General features: G+C 41.0%; 1 protein-coding gene across 2 annotated transcripts in view; it reads left to right on the top strand.

Annotated features, from left to right (window-relative positions):
* The window catches only part of LOC125898191 (unconventional myosin-XVIIIa-like), a 66,404-nt gene extending 51,430 nt beyond the window's left edge, over positions 1-14,974 (top strand). Inside the window, exons 41-46 of one of the 2 annotated variants that reach the window (XM_049591910.1) lie at positions 91-276; positions 375-514; positions 1,188-1,232; positions 8,527-8,649; positions 9,204-10,617; positions 12,796-12,933. In XM_049591910.1, coding sequence (XP_049447867.1) covers positions 91-276; positions 375-514; positions 1,188-1,232; positions 8,527-8,649; positions 9,204-10,602 — 1,893 coding nt within the window. In that variant the 3' untranslated portion in view covers positions 10,603-10,617; positions 12,796-12,933. Of the gene's footprint in view, positions 1-90; positions 277-374; positions 515-1,187; positions 1,233-8,526; positions 8,650-9,203; positions 10,618-12,795 lie in introns of both variants that reach the window. The other variant, XM_049591911.1, reaches the window with a different exon arrangement.
* Positions 14,975-17,209: the final 2,235 nt, after the last annotated feature.

Here is a 17,209-nt window from a genome sequence, read left to right as displayed (position 1 = left end):
TACAAATCAAAAGAGATCAGTGATGTTCACTCATCCACATGCAACCTTTGTAAGAATAAGCTCACTCAGTTCACCTTGAATCCTCCACAGAGCCTGGTGGGTCGTCTGAAGGAGAACCTGGAAAAGTTGACAGAGGAGAGAAACCAACGCATTGCAGCAGAAAACAGGGAGAAGGAGCAGAATAAGCGAATGCAGAGGCAGATAAGGGACATGAAAGAAGAAATGGGAGAGCTGTCTAAGAAGGAGTCCGAGGCGAGCCGGAAGAAGCACGAGTTGGTAAGGGCTTTCCAGGGCTTGGAGGCTTGATACGATTCACTGGAGTTCACACTAGAGGAGGTAACCGTGCTTCATCTGTGCTGTGATCCATTCACCAGGAAATGGACATCGAGAGCTTAGAGGCGGCAAATCAGAGCTTACAAGTGGACCTTAAGCTGGCCTTCAAGAGGATAGGCGACCTGCAGGCTGCCATAGAGGACGAGATGGAGAGTGATGACAATGATGACTTAATCAACAGGTACAGCACTGCTTTAGCCTCCTCTGAAGGAATGATACAATGGCCTTTACTTCAGTGGATCTGTAATGTGTGCTTGGTACAACAGGGGATACTGTGCTATTGCTAGAGGCCTGCGTACTGGCGCAAGTTATCTTGCTCCAAGAAAAGTATAAAATGAGAACTGCTAGTTTTTTCAGTAGCCTGTCAATCACAACTTGTATCTTTTCATTCTCTATCTCCCACATCTTCCTACATCACTTTCTGTCTAACCCCTTTTGTACTCCGTGAGTCACACTACACTTTGTCTGTTCTCCAAATACTTCTCACATGGTTTTATTCGGCTCCCTGCCTCTGATCTTTTGTCTCAGCCCCGGTTTTCCCTGTTTGGTTACCCCTAGTCGGGGTTATGCTAGTTCGGAGCCCACTGAGGTAAACACCGACTGCAGTAATACAAACCTCTAAAAAGGAAGAGGCTACACACACCAGCTCTGTTTAAGAAGGAGGCCGGCAACAGCATGAATTGATTTATCAAGTCACTGCTTTACAGTGGATAGTTATTTTATGTGCGCGTGTAAGTGTAAAACTATTTATTTGCTGTTATCTCAGTTTGTCCTCTTTTTGCACTGTTGTTTGTGTATCTCACCTTCTCTTTTTTCCCTTGTCCCCCCTTTGCTGTTTCCCACACTTCTGGCAGTTTGCAAGACATGGTGACAAAATATCAGAAAAGAAAGAACAAAACGTGAGAATGGAAAATGCATCCTTTGTTTCTGTCATTATGGTGCTTTGCAAGTTTGTTTTTTTCTCACCTGTTTCAAACACAAGAGAGAATAATGCAGTATTCCTTATCCTCTCAGTTTGTGTTGTTCACAATAACACTGCGAGGTGAAGTAATTTTAAATAGAATGGGAAGCTGCGTCTGTGTAGCATACATCTCTGATAAAAGCTACCCTTAAAGGATGGCCCCGGTGTTTCATTTTGTTTCATTTTATTTTATGCCGAGTGTCCAGAGGTGTCTGTACACAGACGGCCTCGTCGCAGATTTCAGGGCTTGTTTTTCTACCTTCACAGCAACAAGAAGTTATTTGAAAAATCTGATGCTGCACAGAATACTTTGCAGAATGGTAGAAGAGGAAATGTAAACTTGAGTCGTAAATAGACTACCACTCACAGTGACACGGGCATTCTCCTTCAAGCCAGTCTCACTGCTGTAGAAAATATGACCCAAATGAAAAACTGCCAAGTGGTACAGACCTGTGGTAATACTGCATCATTGTCTCAGATGAATATTTTCATCATGTGCCTTCATCATGAATCTGTTTGAATCTTAGGCTGTTAAGCTGTTTTGCACTGAACTGCACTGATTTTTATCTGTCTTCTGCTCATCTGTGGGTTCTTCCAGAGCACATGCAACGAGCCCATATCTCCCTTGAATTGTATGGGGAATACTCTTCAGATTGTTTTCATGTTGTCCTTGTGAAATCAAAAATATTATACCTAAGCAAATTTCCCGTTTTAGTTGTTTAAGTAAGTTTAGTTTGGAAGAAATCTCTTAGATTAAGATGAATTTACTGATTGTTTTCATCTTTTCATCTTATGCAGATCTTACACCAAACAGCTTTTAAAGCAATTCACTGTCATGGACAAACTTCCATTGTCCGAATAATGGTCGTAAATCTCAGTCTGAGCTGTCTTAAGTCAGTCTGTATCTCATCTTGACATTCCAAAATAATCAAATATATGTAAAAGTCTTAGCTCATGAAAATTCTTGAGTTCAATGACATGACCATTGTCAACAACCAATAGCTGTGCTCTTCCCAGCACCAGACAGGAAGCAGTAAACCAGGTAGACAGTAAACATGGAGGGGACTCCAGGGAGTCACAAGAATGTGAACAAGTCCCTCTTGTACTGTGGGAAAGGAGGAGAAACTGGCGGAGTTGTAAAGTGAGCAAGAGTCCATGTTTTATTTGGCACGACCACCAAAAAGCAAAAATAAATTTTAATGAGAAATCTTAATTTTTGAAACAGTCTGCTCTCATGTCCACTGTCTCGTCCAACTAAAATAAGTTAAAACAGCTAACCAATGAGTTTGTACACAAATACAGTTTATCTCTGTGGAAATACATTTTATCTCTATGGATTATATTGGTGCTGTATTGACAAGAATGCTGTCAACATATGGTGCTTTTAATCTTATATTTTGAGACATATGAGGAATTGTTAATATGCCATATTTCTTAAAGGGAGTTTGGTGTAATATTTTCCACCAGGAGCAGGGTGGGAAAAAATCTCAAAAGGTTGTTATCTTGCAAATAGTGACCTTGGAAGATCTCCAGTCTTTGCAAAATCTTATAGTGTGTGACTAAAAACCTACATCGTCTTTAGATGTGAGAGAGAGTCAGACTTCAGTATTTCTAAGTATTTTTAGTGTCTTCTAGTCTATGGTAGGCTTTAGCAGCACCTCTATAATATATTTTTTTCAATCTTGTGCTTTGTGTTCACACATGACAAGAAATGGAAAGAATCAGGACTGATTTTGTTGTTGAAATCAGTAAAGTACAACTTGAAAACAAACAAAGGAGGAGAACTGTCACCCCTCCAGCTACCAGCCCACACTCCAAACTTGGTCCACCAGGGACTTGAACAGGCTCCTCATCAACTGAGGTGCTGCTGCCACCGTAGAATTAAACAGAAAGAAAGAGGTAGAAATTCTATACAGTTTCAAAGTATGGCACAAAGAGATGATCTGTACTGTGCCCTTTACGCAAACTTAGCATAGTGGGACTAACATGTGTTCTGGAAGACCCTGAGCGTAACTGTGTGAGCGATATTTGTGACTGTGAAATGATTGCAGCACACAGTCTGTCCATGGCTGCACAGTCAGCAAGTGTTGCAAGACAGTGATGGCACAGTGCGCCGCTGATTTTTTTTCCCACCCAGAGCTCAGCTGTTGATTTACATGCATGCAAAGGCTTCACTAATTCAATCTCATTTCATAGTGTTGTGAAACATTTAACTTTAAATACAAATGTTCACCTTGTCTTGCTTGTAAAATGTGTAGTCATTGATCGTGAATGTTAATTATGTTCTTTTGACTGACTGAATCCCATTTTCTTTCAGCTTTAATACAGTGAAAGGAATCTTTGTGGCATGTTAAATAATTTAAACCTTCATCAGAGCGTAGTAAAGAAATGTAGTCTTCAGTTTGTAGCGGATATACCCATCCATAATTTCCCGCTTTAACCTCTGATTGCTTCTTCAGGACGACATGGCATCACACTCTTCATTATGCTTTTTGTTATCCCTTTTTCATCAGACAACCCGTGTGTATCGGCGCTCCGCTATTCTCTTTGTGCAACTCGAGGAGAAGAGCAATGCGTTTCTGTGTTTACTTAATTGCATTTTTTCCCTCCTTCAACATCATTGCATTAGCAGCATGGATGAACAATAATGGAGGAGGTGATTTTTCTTCTAATTATGAAGTGGATTTTCCAGATGATTTACATTACCATTCAATATTTTTGTACTCAGTGCTTCAAACAGAGGTTACAATAGCTTGGATTGTTATTATTGTAGAGGGAGGGAGATAATGTAAGTGGAATTAGTGTTGTTCAAGCTGGCCTTCCCCTTGTAGACTGCAGCAGGCTATATTAAACTACAGGGACTCCATTTCGGGGAGAACGGGGTTGGTTGTCACATTGGTTGGTTGTCATAGTCATAAGATCTCACTCCCTAAAAAAATGTTGGTACTGAAATTTTAAGAATTGTGGTTAGAGGTCACCTACAGGAGTAAGACACATGACATTGAGATGAGGGGACCTGTCAGGCCTTCTGTGTTTCTTTTATTGGCTTTTACCATTAAAAATTATGTAGGGAGAGCTATAGTTAAGATTTTTTCTTATTTAGGCTATGACATGTGGTTGTTAGCTTAGTTGCTAGCAAAAACACACAGTTGGCAATTCTTCTTTATTGTTTTATTCTTTATTATGTTATGTAAGGATGGAAATGCACTGCAAAAGAAATGCAATCTTATGCGTTATCTTGATGCATGCCCTGGTTAGGTTGTTGGATTCCAATGAAAACTTGCAGTGAATTTAAAGTTTAAAATTTATTTTTAAGATTGCCTTTATTTTTTATTTTTACCCATTAAACCAACATAGGGACAACCAACCCCACTGCGTGTGACAACCAATCCCACAATGGGGATGAATGTCAGAGGTGCACAAGACAATTTGACAGTCCATATCTTTTGAACAGAATTAGCTTAAGAAGTTTAAGGAGATTCCATATCCCACTGATATTTTAGGCTTTTGTTACATATTGAAAGGGAATCTGTTAAGGATACCAACAAATTTTCACCCCAACTCATCAAAAAATGCAGCTTTGTCTGTGGAACTACACATCAAAATATGATGAGCTAGGTACCGTCCTGCGTAAGTTTTTGGCATTCAGGAACTGTGTGTCTATTAACACTCATTATATCTTGTCCAAATACACTTTCATTTTCACACAAAATATACAGTTTCTGCTTGTTTCATACATACAGCCTTTTTCACAGTAAACTTACAATGTAGGTAAAACGCTTTGTTTTCAGGTTTATTTCCTTAGGTTAAGGCAAGAGAAGTATGTGGTTAGGTTTAGAAAAAAACATCATGGTTACTGTCGAAGCATGTGACACATACTACAGCATACTATATTAAAATAACTCAACTGACTCCTGGTTTTACACGGGAAATGAACAGTGGGCCCCCAGATAAAAATCCAAAGTTTGTTTGACCCATCCACCTCTGCTCCCACCTGTAGTACTTTCCTGCTTTTTATGTCATGGTAGTTTATGTCAGCCACCTGCTGCGAAGGGTACCACTGTGCAAATGATGCCAAGGCACACTAACAAACCTGCGGTAATTGACGAGTTAGGAGTGGGAATGGGCTGAGGGTACAGATTTAGAGGGGTTCAAATAAATATTAAAAGTGTGATGACCAACTGAGTTCTCCCCTAATGCAGGACTGTGCAGTACAGAATAGAGAATAGAATGGTTGCATTTTTTTACTTTTCGTGCTGATTATCTGCAAGTATGAGTGAGTAACGTCACAGAGTGTTCAGTGTACACTGTTTTAGTAACATAAATGATATGCTCTTTTTGTCAATCTATAATTAGCTCATGTTGAACAGATATCCTTAAAATATGGTGTTGGTGGCTTAAGTGCTAAAGTGATAGAACCAAGCCATACGAGATTTGATGCTGAGTCTAAGTATTTGTGACAAAGATTTACAACCAGTGCAGGCCAATTGTCAGAAGCTATTAATGTTCACTTCTAAATTCTCGGGGCTTGTTTGTATCTACGAGCCTCAGGACTGGTTAGCTAGTAGTGTGGGGCCAAGGACAAATCGTTTGTGACACCATTTGCACAGCACTCAATTGCAAGCCACCTTTTATTTTGTGTATGTGAGTGTGAGAGAGAGGGGGTAAGAGGGAGACGATTTTGCTGTGGGCTGGTTTCAGTATTTTGTTGTGTGATATATCATGTTAAAAAGTCACAGTATCACAGAGATGACAAATGGGCAGCATGTGTAATCAGCTTTCCAGTATTAATGAACCTATTATCTTGTTTCAGTGGGCGTTTATCACTTGTAGTTAGCATGCAGTGGAGAAGAGAGGCAGTGGAAAATAAAGGGGTGATATAAAAGCTGAACTTGGACTCACAATTTTAGCTTGCTGCCTAATGAAGCACCTCTCAGATCCCGAAATGAGCAGGTTTTCCTGTATAAAATAGCATAATCAGGCCATTTATTCCCCCCCCCCCCCCCCTCCCCCCGAAAGCCTGGCCGTAAGGTCGATGATGGGAAAGTTAAATGTGTTAATGTTCTTAGAAATCTTGAAAGCCTAAATGCTATTCAGTCTCTGAGGCTTTTTTTTCTGTCTGTGCTTACCCTCTCACAATACTCACACACTACCAGCAACGCCACCACCTCTCTTGTGTTAACAAAAAAAAAAAAAAAAAAAAAAAAAGGAGAGAGGACACTTTGTTCTCTGAGGAAACATGACGGAACGTGTGACACAAGGCTTGGTGACAAAGAAAATGGCATGCTGTTCACTGGGAGACCAACGAAGATGGATGTGTGGTATGGGGACAAATGATAGAGCTCAGCAGTCTGGCTGTCATCTCACACCTCTTTGAATACTGTGTTTGCTACTTATGAGCATTTTTTCCCCAACATTTTGCAACATGTTCCGGGGCTCAGATAGATAAGCCAGTCCGAGAATGAAGATCTGGAATAGAAAATTGCAGCTCCTCTACAAAACCCTGTCATCATTGCCACCGTCTGCCCTGCGACAGTGTGTTTAATATACAGTGTCCTGCTCTGAAACCCAAAACAAAATGGAAAATGTAATTTCCTCTGACAGAGCTCACCACATCATCACAAGTCAAATGTAGTTTTGGTCTTCTAAACACATGAGTCTCTGTGCAGCTTTAAAGGCCCAGTGTGTAGGACTTAGGGAAATATATTGGCAGAAATGAGAATCATTGTGTTTTTATTTCCCAGAATGAGCCATTTATATCTACATAGAGAGTCAGCTCTCGACCACTGCTCACCATGTTGCACCGCCATGCCCCTACAGTAACCCAGAGGGCCTTTTGCCTTTTCACATAACAGTGAAAATACAATTTGCAGTCCCTCCACAACAAGGGCGTTGGAAAAATAATGATTTTTTTTTTTTAACATGAAACAGCTTTATTCAGTGTTTTGGAGAGGAGGAGACCTCTGTGGATAATTTGGTTGTTAGGTAAAAAAGGTGACCACACATTAGCAGGTGCTGGGCGAGCATCTCGTTTGCTATGTGCCAAACGCCATCGGAGAAACAATGATTTCTGATGTGAAACTTGCCTCATACAGTGTTTTTTACCAGTGTAAATCACCTGGTCTGTTTGTTTTGGAGAGGAAGAGACCTCTGCAATAATTCAGCTCCCAGTAAAAACCTCCTGAACAATGAACACTGAAGGAATTCGAACTAGGAGAATTTTCAGCTAGTTGCTATCTGTGATCCTCACCTGTAGATGTCACTAAACCCCCCCTAAATTGTACACACTGTTCCTTTAAAACGGTTTCTTTGAGTGTGAAAATTATTTATTACACATGTGCCAGCTAGCATTAAGGTTGGAAGCAGTATGTCCTCACAAAAATGGAGAAGTTTTTTGCATAATGCATCTCCCAAACACATTTTGACCATGATGGCAGTATCGGCTTAGAGGTAATAGGCCACTCTGCTTTCCTCTTCCTCACCATTTTCTGTCACATTACTCTTCTAGGACAACGGGATGCATAATTCAGAAAATTCACCATGGATTTGGAATGAATCAGGATTGACCTTATCGAGGCGGGAATCTACCGCGCTTTTTCATCAGTAGCCACAGGTCTCTGTATATTGATTGTTATGTCAAGAGCAGGGCCACGGGGCTGTCTCATGGCTCCACTCCAATAACAATCACCAGGAGCAGGTGACATGCCACACAGATGCTAGCAGCCCAGAACCAGCCAAACAAGTTAATTATGCCTCCAACAGCTTCATCTCTGCCTAGATCGCTCATCTACGTCTGCTCAACATTCTGTTAAAAGAACACCTTGATTATGTTATTGTTGTATCACATAATCATGCTTACCTGAGGCCTCTCTGGATTGTCTTGCATCATACTAACCTTGATTGTTATAAGAGAAGGAACACAGGTTTAAATTAACTAACCAAAAGCTTGTGATATGTGAAAACTAACCATTATTTTGCCTGTGTAATTCCTGTGATGGTACACTGTGTAGAATATTCACATAAGTCATTTAGTGTAAATAGTCTGAATTGCTGCATAAGGCAGATTAAGGCCATTAATTACATTTCTATTTAATATGAAGGGAATTATCTCACTTGATTGCAAGAGTTTTGCGCTTGAAGATGTAAAAATGACTTGTTAAATATTCTTTGCTGTGTTGTGTTGGAGTCTTGGAAGCTGCCCTCAAACAGTAGCTGATTCTTTTTCTTTGCAGCGGAGATGACACAGAAACAGATTCTGAGGTGGAGGACCGCGTGGATGGAGTTAAGTCATGGCTCTCGAAGAACAAAGGCTCCACCAAGACCCTGTCAGATGAAGGAAGCTTGAAGAGCACCAGGTTAGTGCCCACATCCTTGTGCATCATGACAGACAACCATGTACATCCTCATGGTTTCACAGTGATAAAACTACCCACATTGCCAGCCTTAAAAAGGACCCAGGATTACCTGGGGCAGTCTGCAACAGAAGGATGGGTATTTCATATGATTAGGTGTCATCTCTCTCTCCCAGTAATCTGTCTAATGACAGGAGGCGGAACGGGGAAGCGGCTGCTGTCAGATTTATTGAAGTGGCCCGTGGCCAGTTGGCACGCCTGCTTAATGACGCCTCTGCCAGTTAGATAGATCTCCTTGCTGCTTGATTGCCTCACTTTCTACAGTGTATACTGTACATAACAGCAATAGACTCTTGACTGGTCCCAAGGACAAAATGAAAATGACAAATGTAATATTCTGTCAAAGTACCAAAAGTCTCAGCTACCACATGGAGCATGCTGTACACAACTAAAGATGGCAATAATTTAGAATTTCTCAAGTATATGGAGATCTGATTTTTTTTGTATTTGTCTTCTGTTGGTTGTCTCTTGTGTCAATTTTATGCATAACCCTTTAGATATGCAGCAAATGCAGATACCAAGGAGGTAAAAGAGGGTAAGGAGAATATGAATGACGGAAGCAAAGATGGAAAAGAGATAGAGCAGAACAGATCAGTGTCTGTCATGAGTTCCCTGAGCTACAGGAAGCGTTCCAACCTGAAAGACTCCATAGGAGGGACAGGCGATGAGAGCTCCTTATTTAGCACTCTCAAAGAACAGCCCGACACACCAGACCAGGCCTCCATGCGCAAAGCCAAGTCTAAGTCTGGAGCGCTCCAGGAGGATTGGAAGAAGAGCCAGGCACAGGAAGACTTAGACGATAAAGGCTCTGTCATCTCCTTGGCCTATTCTGAAGCCTCCAGCAGAGCCAGGAAGGGCCTGGACTCCCGCTGGAGCTCCCGCAGCAGCCCTGAATTTGATAAAGACTCCGTGGTGTCCTCTGTGGCTCCCAGCAGGGTGTCTACCAGAAGGGGCATGTTGGACATGGATGATGACAATAAGTCGACTATCAGCAGCGTGAGCCGCTCCAGCCCTCGGTTGCTGCATCGCAGCAGCTCCTGGAAGGACGACAAGCGCAGTAGCTCCCGCCTGTCCCTTGCCCGCAGCTGTGGCCTTAGTGAATTCGGCCTGCATGATAACGACGATGATGATGATGATGGCCGTAGTATGGCTTTCAGTGAAGGGGGGCTTTCATCCTACAGTCCCCGCTCCCTCAGTCGCAGCTTTTCCACCCCGGCCGAGCCACGCTCCTCAGACAGCAATCTGCCAGACTCATCTGACATCAAGACAGTCACCCATCGAAACTACTTGGACCCTGAATTGGAGGCTGCCATCAACGAGGTGCTGAGCTTCAAACCTATTAAGTTCAAGCGCAGCAACCTTGATGAGTTAAGTGATGAGGAAGAGGTGGAGAAGAAGGGACCAGGAAGTGAGGACAGTAGAAAGAGAGGAGAAGATGAGGGGCTCGGCTGCAGCACATCCAGCGTACTTCGCTCTTCATCGGGCTCTGCTCTGGACTACAATCGGCCATCCAGCACTGTGAGCACAAGCAGCTCCCGCAGTCGTAAAGATAAAAAAGGCAAAGTCTCTCTGTCCAGCGACTCCTCCTCAGATGAGCGTCGCAGCAGAAAGAGCTCAAAGGGGAAGAAGGGCAAGAAGTCCAAGAAGAGATCTAAGAAGAAGGAAAGTGAGTCGGAAGATTCGTCTTCCTCCTCCTCAGAGTCGTCGTCCTCCTCCTCCTCCGACTCGACCATCTCCTACCGCAGCTCCAGCAGTGTTAAAAGGGCCCCGAAACAACCATCTGATGATGACGAGAAGGAGCCTGCAAGTCGTAGCAAGAAGGATAACAAGAAGAAGCAGCAGAAGAAGATGGATGGCTTGATGATGAAGTACCTCTACAAGCCTGACAGTGACTGAGACCGAAAGTAGAAGGTGATGCTTGGTGTGATAGTAACCAGGAGCCTGGCAATGGCACTGAGCCAGGATTATTCACTGAATGAACTAACTTAGTTTGCTGTGTGTGAATGTTTTGTATTCACTCTGACTCTGATGCACTAATGTTAACTTGTATTGTACTAGCCCTACAGTAGCTACATTTTTCAAAAGTCACATCGGCCAATTAGTGCATGCCGCCGATTTTTCTTCCTTTGCTCCTGCCAACATTTGTCCTCATTTCACCAATTTACTGCAGCATACAGTAGCTATGTCTCCAGTTTATATTACTGGCAGCTGCAGATATAATATATTGAGAGATATACTGTAATATGTCATTGCAATTCATTGACAAACTTTCTTTCTTTGACATTTAGTTGTCCATCGAAAGCAAAGCACTGAAATACTAGTCATCACACATGCTGCTGTTGTGAAGCAGTGCTACGTTCTTATTTCCATTTTCCAAAGATGGATTGCAGTGTGTCTCCTGACGTCGTGTTTGATGCTGTTATAAGCACATAGTGTTGAAAGAGGCTAGTCTGGCTGTGGCTGGTCTTCAAACACAAACAGATGTTGGCAGTTAGGCAAAAACTAAATTACACATTTTTTTTTCTTTAACTGGGAAGAGTTTAAAGAGGTGTGACAATACTGTTGATATTTACTTGATGGGAATACTTTGCTTCATAATTAAAATGCTAAGTTTAGCTCTAAGCTTCAAAAGTCTATCTATTTTGAGAGTAATTTTACTGACAGTTGGAGCATCTCTGCCTCCTGTGTGAATTTAAAAAATGCAAGACAGCAGGCTTGAGTGTTTTTTTTTTTTTTCCTATTGTCCTTGAACATGTTTGCCTCTCTAGTTAAACACCGGCTCTTTCTCTCTTGAATCACTGTAGGGTGAATTCAGCCAGGTTGACTGAAGATTGCACTGGCACATACAGTATGCGGCCATGTCAACAATATAACTGTTGTCATAGAAGTACTAAATGAGTTTGCAATCCAACTCAGTGTTTTAGTTTGGAGTCACTGTTTCTTTTAAGCACTCTGAGCGTGTTCAAAATTTAATCTGTAACACCACTAGAGAGCTTCCACGCTACCAGTTTGCCAAGAGCGCTGCTGCCTAGTACACGAGGCAACAACAGCTCAGCCCCAAAAAATGATTAAAACACCTCCTTTAAACAAAGTGTCACTTTCACTGTAGATTAACATGCCTGTGAGTAATTTCAGTTCTTATTCTTAGCGCTCATTCTAATGTCTCACTCGCTTTGACTAACTCACACATCTTCCATGTCGAGATGCAGCAGTTTGTATGGCAAGGCTTGAACGCAGAGTACTTGAGCCTATTTCAGATATCTAACACTTCATAATACACTTGATCATGTTGCGGATAATTATAAATAGAGTGGAGACAGTTCTGGTTGTTCTCTGTAAGTGTTATTGCACTGAAAGGACATGTTGCAGTTGTTTTGTGCTGGCTGTCCTCTGGGTGTATTACTGTAAAGAGCAGTGCTCATGGCAGTGCGGATGCATGAAATCTCCACAGTTGGTATTCAAGTAATGCATTCAGTGCTTGTCATGCCATGTGTTGTCATGACAACATAATCTAAAGATGTAGGACCACGGTTTTAAATGACCTTTAATGAGTGTGGTAGGTAGGAGCAACATGAAATACATGACACAGAATTTTTTTCTTAGCTGAGATGTGAATTATTGAGCTCATCAATGCTGACACCTGACATTTACTGCATGAACTGCACATATTATTTACTAATATGAACATTATGTCACAGTCCTCATGCATGGCTTTTCTGTCGGTTATTTATGGTGTTAAAAGACCAGAATTTTTGTTATTATTTTTCTGGGTAATTCTTGGTAACACTGTTTCATCTAGGAGCGGTGGACCAAGAATATTTGTGATGCATTGAGGACGTGTTGCTCCTAATTAAAATTTAGAAAAGCTTCCATGATAACAATGTGCACATATGCTATGCACACCTCCAGGGATGTGTTGTTTACTGCCTGGGGAAGAATGTAATCTTGCGGCCTAAATTGCTTGTGGTTTCCCATGCCATATTTTTTATGACAACCTTTTTTTTCTCCTTTACGCCTTTCAGTTTTGTCTACTGTAAGTAGCCAAGTAATGATATAATGGTGTGTCTGTGTGTGTGTTGACCCCTGTAGCCCTCCTGTGTGCGGCAGACACCTGAGTCTTGGCAAATCTGATGAAGAGGATGAAGTGGACAGAGACTCCAGCAGGCAGTCGCTGAGGCAGAGCGACAGCGAAGGCACGGTGGCAGAGAGTGCATCGTAACCCAAACTCAGGTCACCTTATCCCATCAGTGACATCAAACACACAGGAGGGACACGAACCATCCTTTACAACTCTACTACCACTTCTCAGCCAGCAAGAGAGGCCAGCTGCTTCCAGAGGAACATTGTTTTCAGATAGTTTAGCCTGGGCTTTCTGTTATATTTTACTTATTATGGCGAACTCATTCACATTATGAAGTCACGTTGCTTCTTTGGTTAATATGTACTTTTTCTGTTCTATTTAACACAACATATTGAATAAGCAACCAAATCGCAAGGAAAAAATGTTGGCATTTATGTTTTGGCACACATTACATTTGTACGTTATTATTTTTAGGCGCAAAAAACAGTTATGGTTGATTTCAAATACCTGATTTAGGGGCACAATTCCTGCTGGAAAAACTGCGATGTCTTGGGAAAAAACAACCACTTTTCTTGGCACTGTTCCCAGTGGAAAAACAGCCACGATCGCTAAAAATAACTCATGTTTGGTGTCTAAAAAGCTGCTGGAAACAGCAATGATTCACGGCTTTGTTGTTTGTTGATCTCAAAGAGTGTTGTGCAGCGGTAGGCGGCTTGGCAGGCATCACACTTAGGTGACACGCCATCCACCATCCTCTTCACCTCCTGATGACAAGGTCAGCTCATATACGATGTCAGTATAGAAACGCTGATATGATATGTTTGAAACATACATATGTAACATATACTTGGTTTGCAGAAATGTACAATGCCAACTTTTTTCCTAGTGACTGGGCTGCGAATAAGTTAGTTAATAAAGAACAGTAAAGTTCAGGAGAACTTCCTGCCGCTGCTTTATTCATAAGAGCTGCTTTTCAGGCAAATTTAAGCTCCCCTCTGCACTCCTCTCTGACTATTCAGATAGCTCTGCCAAGAGGATTTAGATAAGCCCGCTCTGGCTACACTTCTCCGAGAAGGTCTGACCAGCCATTAAGACTGTTCTTATCTCCTTCCCCCATTAATGTGGACGAGCGCGTTGGGAGGAATTAACCCATTTTCAATTAATTATCTCGCTGTAAGTTTACATGTGGCTCTTGTTCCAAGTTGTGATAGCCATCATCTGGACAAAGTGATGCTAGGTCATGATGGCTGACATCACAGTACAAATCATTTTGGAAAATATATTTCTATTCGACCTAAGCTGTTGGATGTGATGCATATGTTTGAATTGCTGGATTGAAAGCAATGTCTGATCTGAGAGTGTATATATATAGTAACCATAGATATATAACATTACATGTGGAATCACAGCCTTTACATAAACATGATATTCAGATGAATTAAGATTTTTTTAGTAAAAGAGGTATTTTATTAAGATAAGGTTTATGACATATTTCTGATTTATTCACATCTCTTCATGCCATAATACTTCTGGTTTGGCTCCTTTGAGGCTCAGTCATGCTTTTGTCCACTTGTGTCATATTTCTTAAGGTTCAAAGGGAATAGATTTTTTTTGCTAAAATAAAGGAGTTTTGTGTAGAGCTTTAGAGACCTTACAGATGCAGAGAGGTGTGGTGTCTCTAACTTTTCACCAACACTGGATTTCTTCCATATATTAGAAATTAAAGCTCCTTTTGATGTTGAATCCTGAAGAATAATATTCCTCTATAATAAAGTCCATTTTGATGTGTGAATTACATACTTATGTGCAGATTGTCTTGAACTGAGGGTTTTTTAGAACATATTGGTTTAAGCAGTAAAATAATTCCATCCTTTCCAGTACATGGTCTCCCAATTTTGAGGTGCCAAAGACTATGCTCATTAAATCGGTGAAATTTTTGCATGTGAGAAAATTTGCGGTCGGGACTTTTAGAGGTTATTTGTCCATGACCACTCATGAGCAAACCATATTATTATATTGAGTTATTCCCAGGCTGTGTGTATTTTAATATCTAGAAGGACTCCGATGTTGAAGTTTTGGGATTGTTTTCCGCATTCATTTTTACTCCCTCAGCCAACTGTCCACTCTGTATTACCTCATAGAATACTGCCAAAAATACCCCTAAATTAAAGCCTGTCTGTTCTTATATTTCAATCTCTTTATGTGATTTATTGCTGTCCAGACACGCAGGAAACCCGCTGGTTATTTCTGTATTCAGCCTTACAGAATTATAATGATATCCTCAGATGATTGTGACCTTGTGAATTTCAAACTCTATTTAAATTATGTGTAGGTAGATTTGAATATAAAAGCATATACAGTATGTGCATGTGGTCTGTCTGCTCGTGTGCAAAAGAAAAGCTCCAAGTGTCTGACTTGCTATTTGCATATCTTCTCAGAAGAGGCTAATCTGCATTTCATGTCTTATTTTCTCTGGGTTTTTTTTTTTTGTTTTTTTTTCCTCCTTTGCTTCACACATGAATATTAATGTGGAACATGGGAAACTTTGATGTCAGTGATTCAGAATAGACTTGTTAAATGAAAAAAATATATATATTAAGTTTCACTGCCTCTACGTTGGAGTTGCTGGCATTACACATTATGTTTTAAAAAGTTTGTACACTTCATCATATCTTATGAAAAGGCTCGTCTATTTTCATTATTGAACAGATCATTTGTGATACGAGTGATTTTGGAGGTTTTCTTTTTCAGTAAATAAATTCAGCTGTTTGTTTACAGAATCAATGTTGGCTTGCTGTAATTGCACAGAGGTATAAATCGGATGCAGTTTTGTTTCGTATTCACCACTGTCAGAAAACAGTAGGAGAAAAGGAGGTTAGAAAGGAAGCAGGATGGTTTTTAGAAAAAACAAGCCATTGATGTGTTTGATTAATTTTAGCTCATCCACCCCAGAGTAACTTCTCATCATACCCATCCACTTTTCCCAGGAGACTACAGAGGAAACAAACAATTCATTGAAATGATTAATTCTGAGCCGTTTGGAAGACTGAATTTCTTGCACTACCTCGCAACACATGGATTGTTAAATGAGTGCTGCGCAGCTCCATAGTTCAAAACCAAGCTCGGGGCGAATTCAGAAAAGATCAAAAACCGAGAGCAAGCGCAGTCTTCCTCCCTACATCAATCTCTATTCTACATAGGTGCAGCTTACCTAGATTTCAAAGGGATTGATGGTTTTAGATTACCACCTTGGTTGACATTCACACTCAGCGTGTTTTGCTTTAAAGAATCCCCTATTTATCCAACCAATCTGTAGTCCTCATTCCTATACACAACCTGTTCCGGCGCTTCACTCTGTGCCAGGGAGCTTTTGCTGTAATTTCACTTCACTTGCGTGCACCCTCTGGGTGGCTGCATGTTTCTGCTTAAAGGCTTTCCATTGAGTGACAGATTAAATTCTGCTCCCGATTTTACTTATTTTGGCTCTAACACTGTTTCACAAGCCACTGGAGCAGGAAGTCATTAGCTCGACAAAGCCAAGCAAGTCTGTGTTTACCATGCCACCCTCCCTGTTATTTAGACAGAATGGTTTGGCCACAGACATTTGCTGCACTGGAAGTCTAACGCTGCACCTCCAAGGAGAGAGATGCCTTATACAATAATGTAGCATGCCAGTAGTCTTAAGAATATACTATACAGGGTTTTTCCGAAAAAAAATAATGTATGGACCCACACAAAAGTAATCCCTTTCAACCATCACTTATGACCCAGAAGAAATGAGTGGTGTTGTATTTTTCTGCAAAGACTCTGCCCTCTGCCTGTATTTTCATATTATGCTTCCAGTAATGGCCGGGGCCAGGAGCATTTTGTATTTGGGTTGTCCATCCGTCCCATTCTCTTGATTGCAATGTCTGAGGAATACCTTAAAGGAGTTTCCTCAAGTGTGAAATGATTACAATTTGGTGGTCACCTTGAGTCTGTCTCATTCTCATGAACAAAAAGGCCTCAAGGGAATAACCTCAAATTTGGCTCAAACGTCCACTTAGACTCTGTGATGAAATGATAAGAATTTGGTGGTCAATGTGACCTTACGTCCATCTCATTCTCATGAAGGCAATATCTAAGGAAGGCCTTGAGGGTATTTTCTCTAATTTTCACAAACGTCCTTTTGGTGTCAAGGATGAAGTGATTAAAATTTGGTGTTCAAAGGTCAAAGTCACTGTGACCTCACAAAACATGTTTTTGGCCAGAACTCAAGAATTCCCATGCTGATTATGACAAAACTTCACACAAATGTCTATTAGGATGAAATGATGAGGTGATGACAATTGATATCCAAAAGGTCAAAGCTCAACTTCACTGTGACATCAATATTTTGCCAAATGTTCTTTCTGGCCATTGTCTTCCACCATAATTCAGGAA

This window comes from Epinephelus fuscoguttatus, linkage group LG12 (assembly GCF_011397635.1).
Source record: "Epinephelus fuscoguttatus linkage group LG12, E.fuscoguttatus.final_Chr_v1".
NCBI classification, from domain to species: domain Eukaryota; kingdom Metazoa; phylum Chordata; class Actinopteri; order Perciformes; family Serranidae; genus Epinephelus; species Epinephelus fuscoguttatus.
Note: the sequence above shows the minus strand (reverse complement) of the source record. Positions and strands in the feature narration are given on the sequence as shown.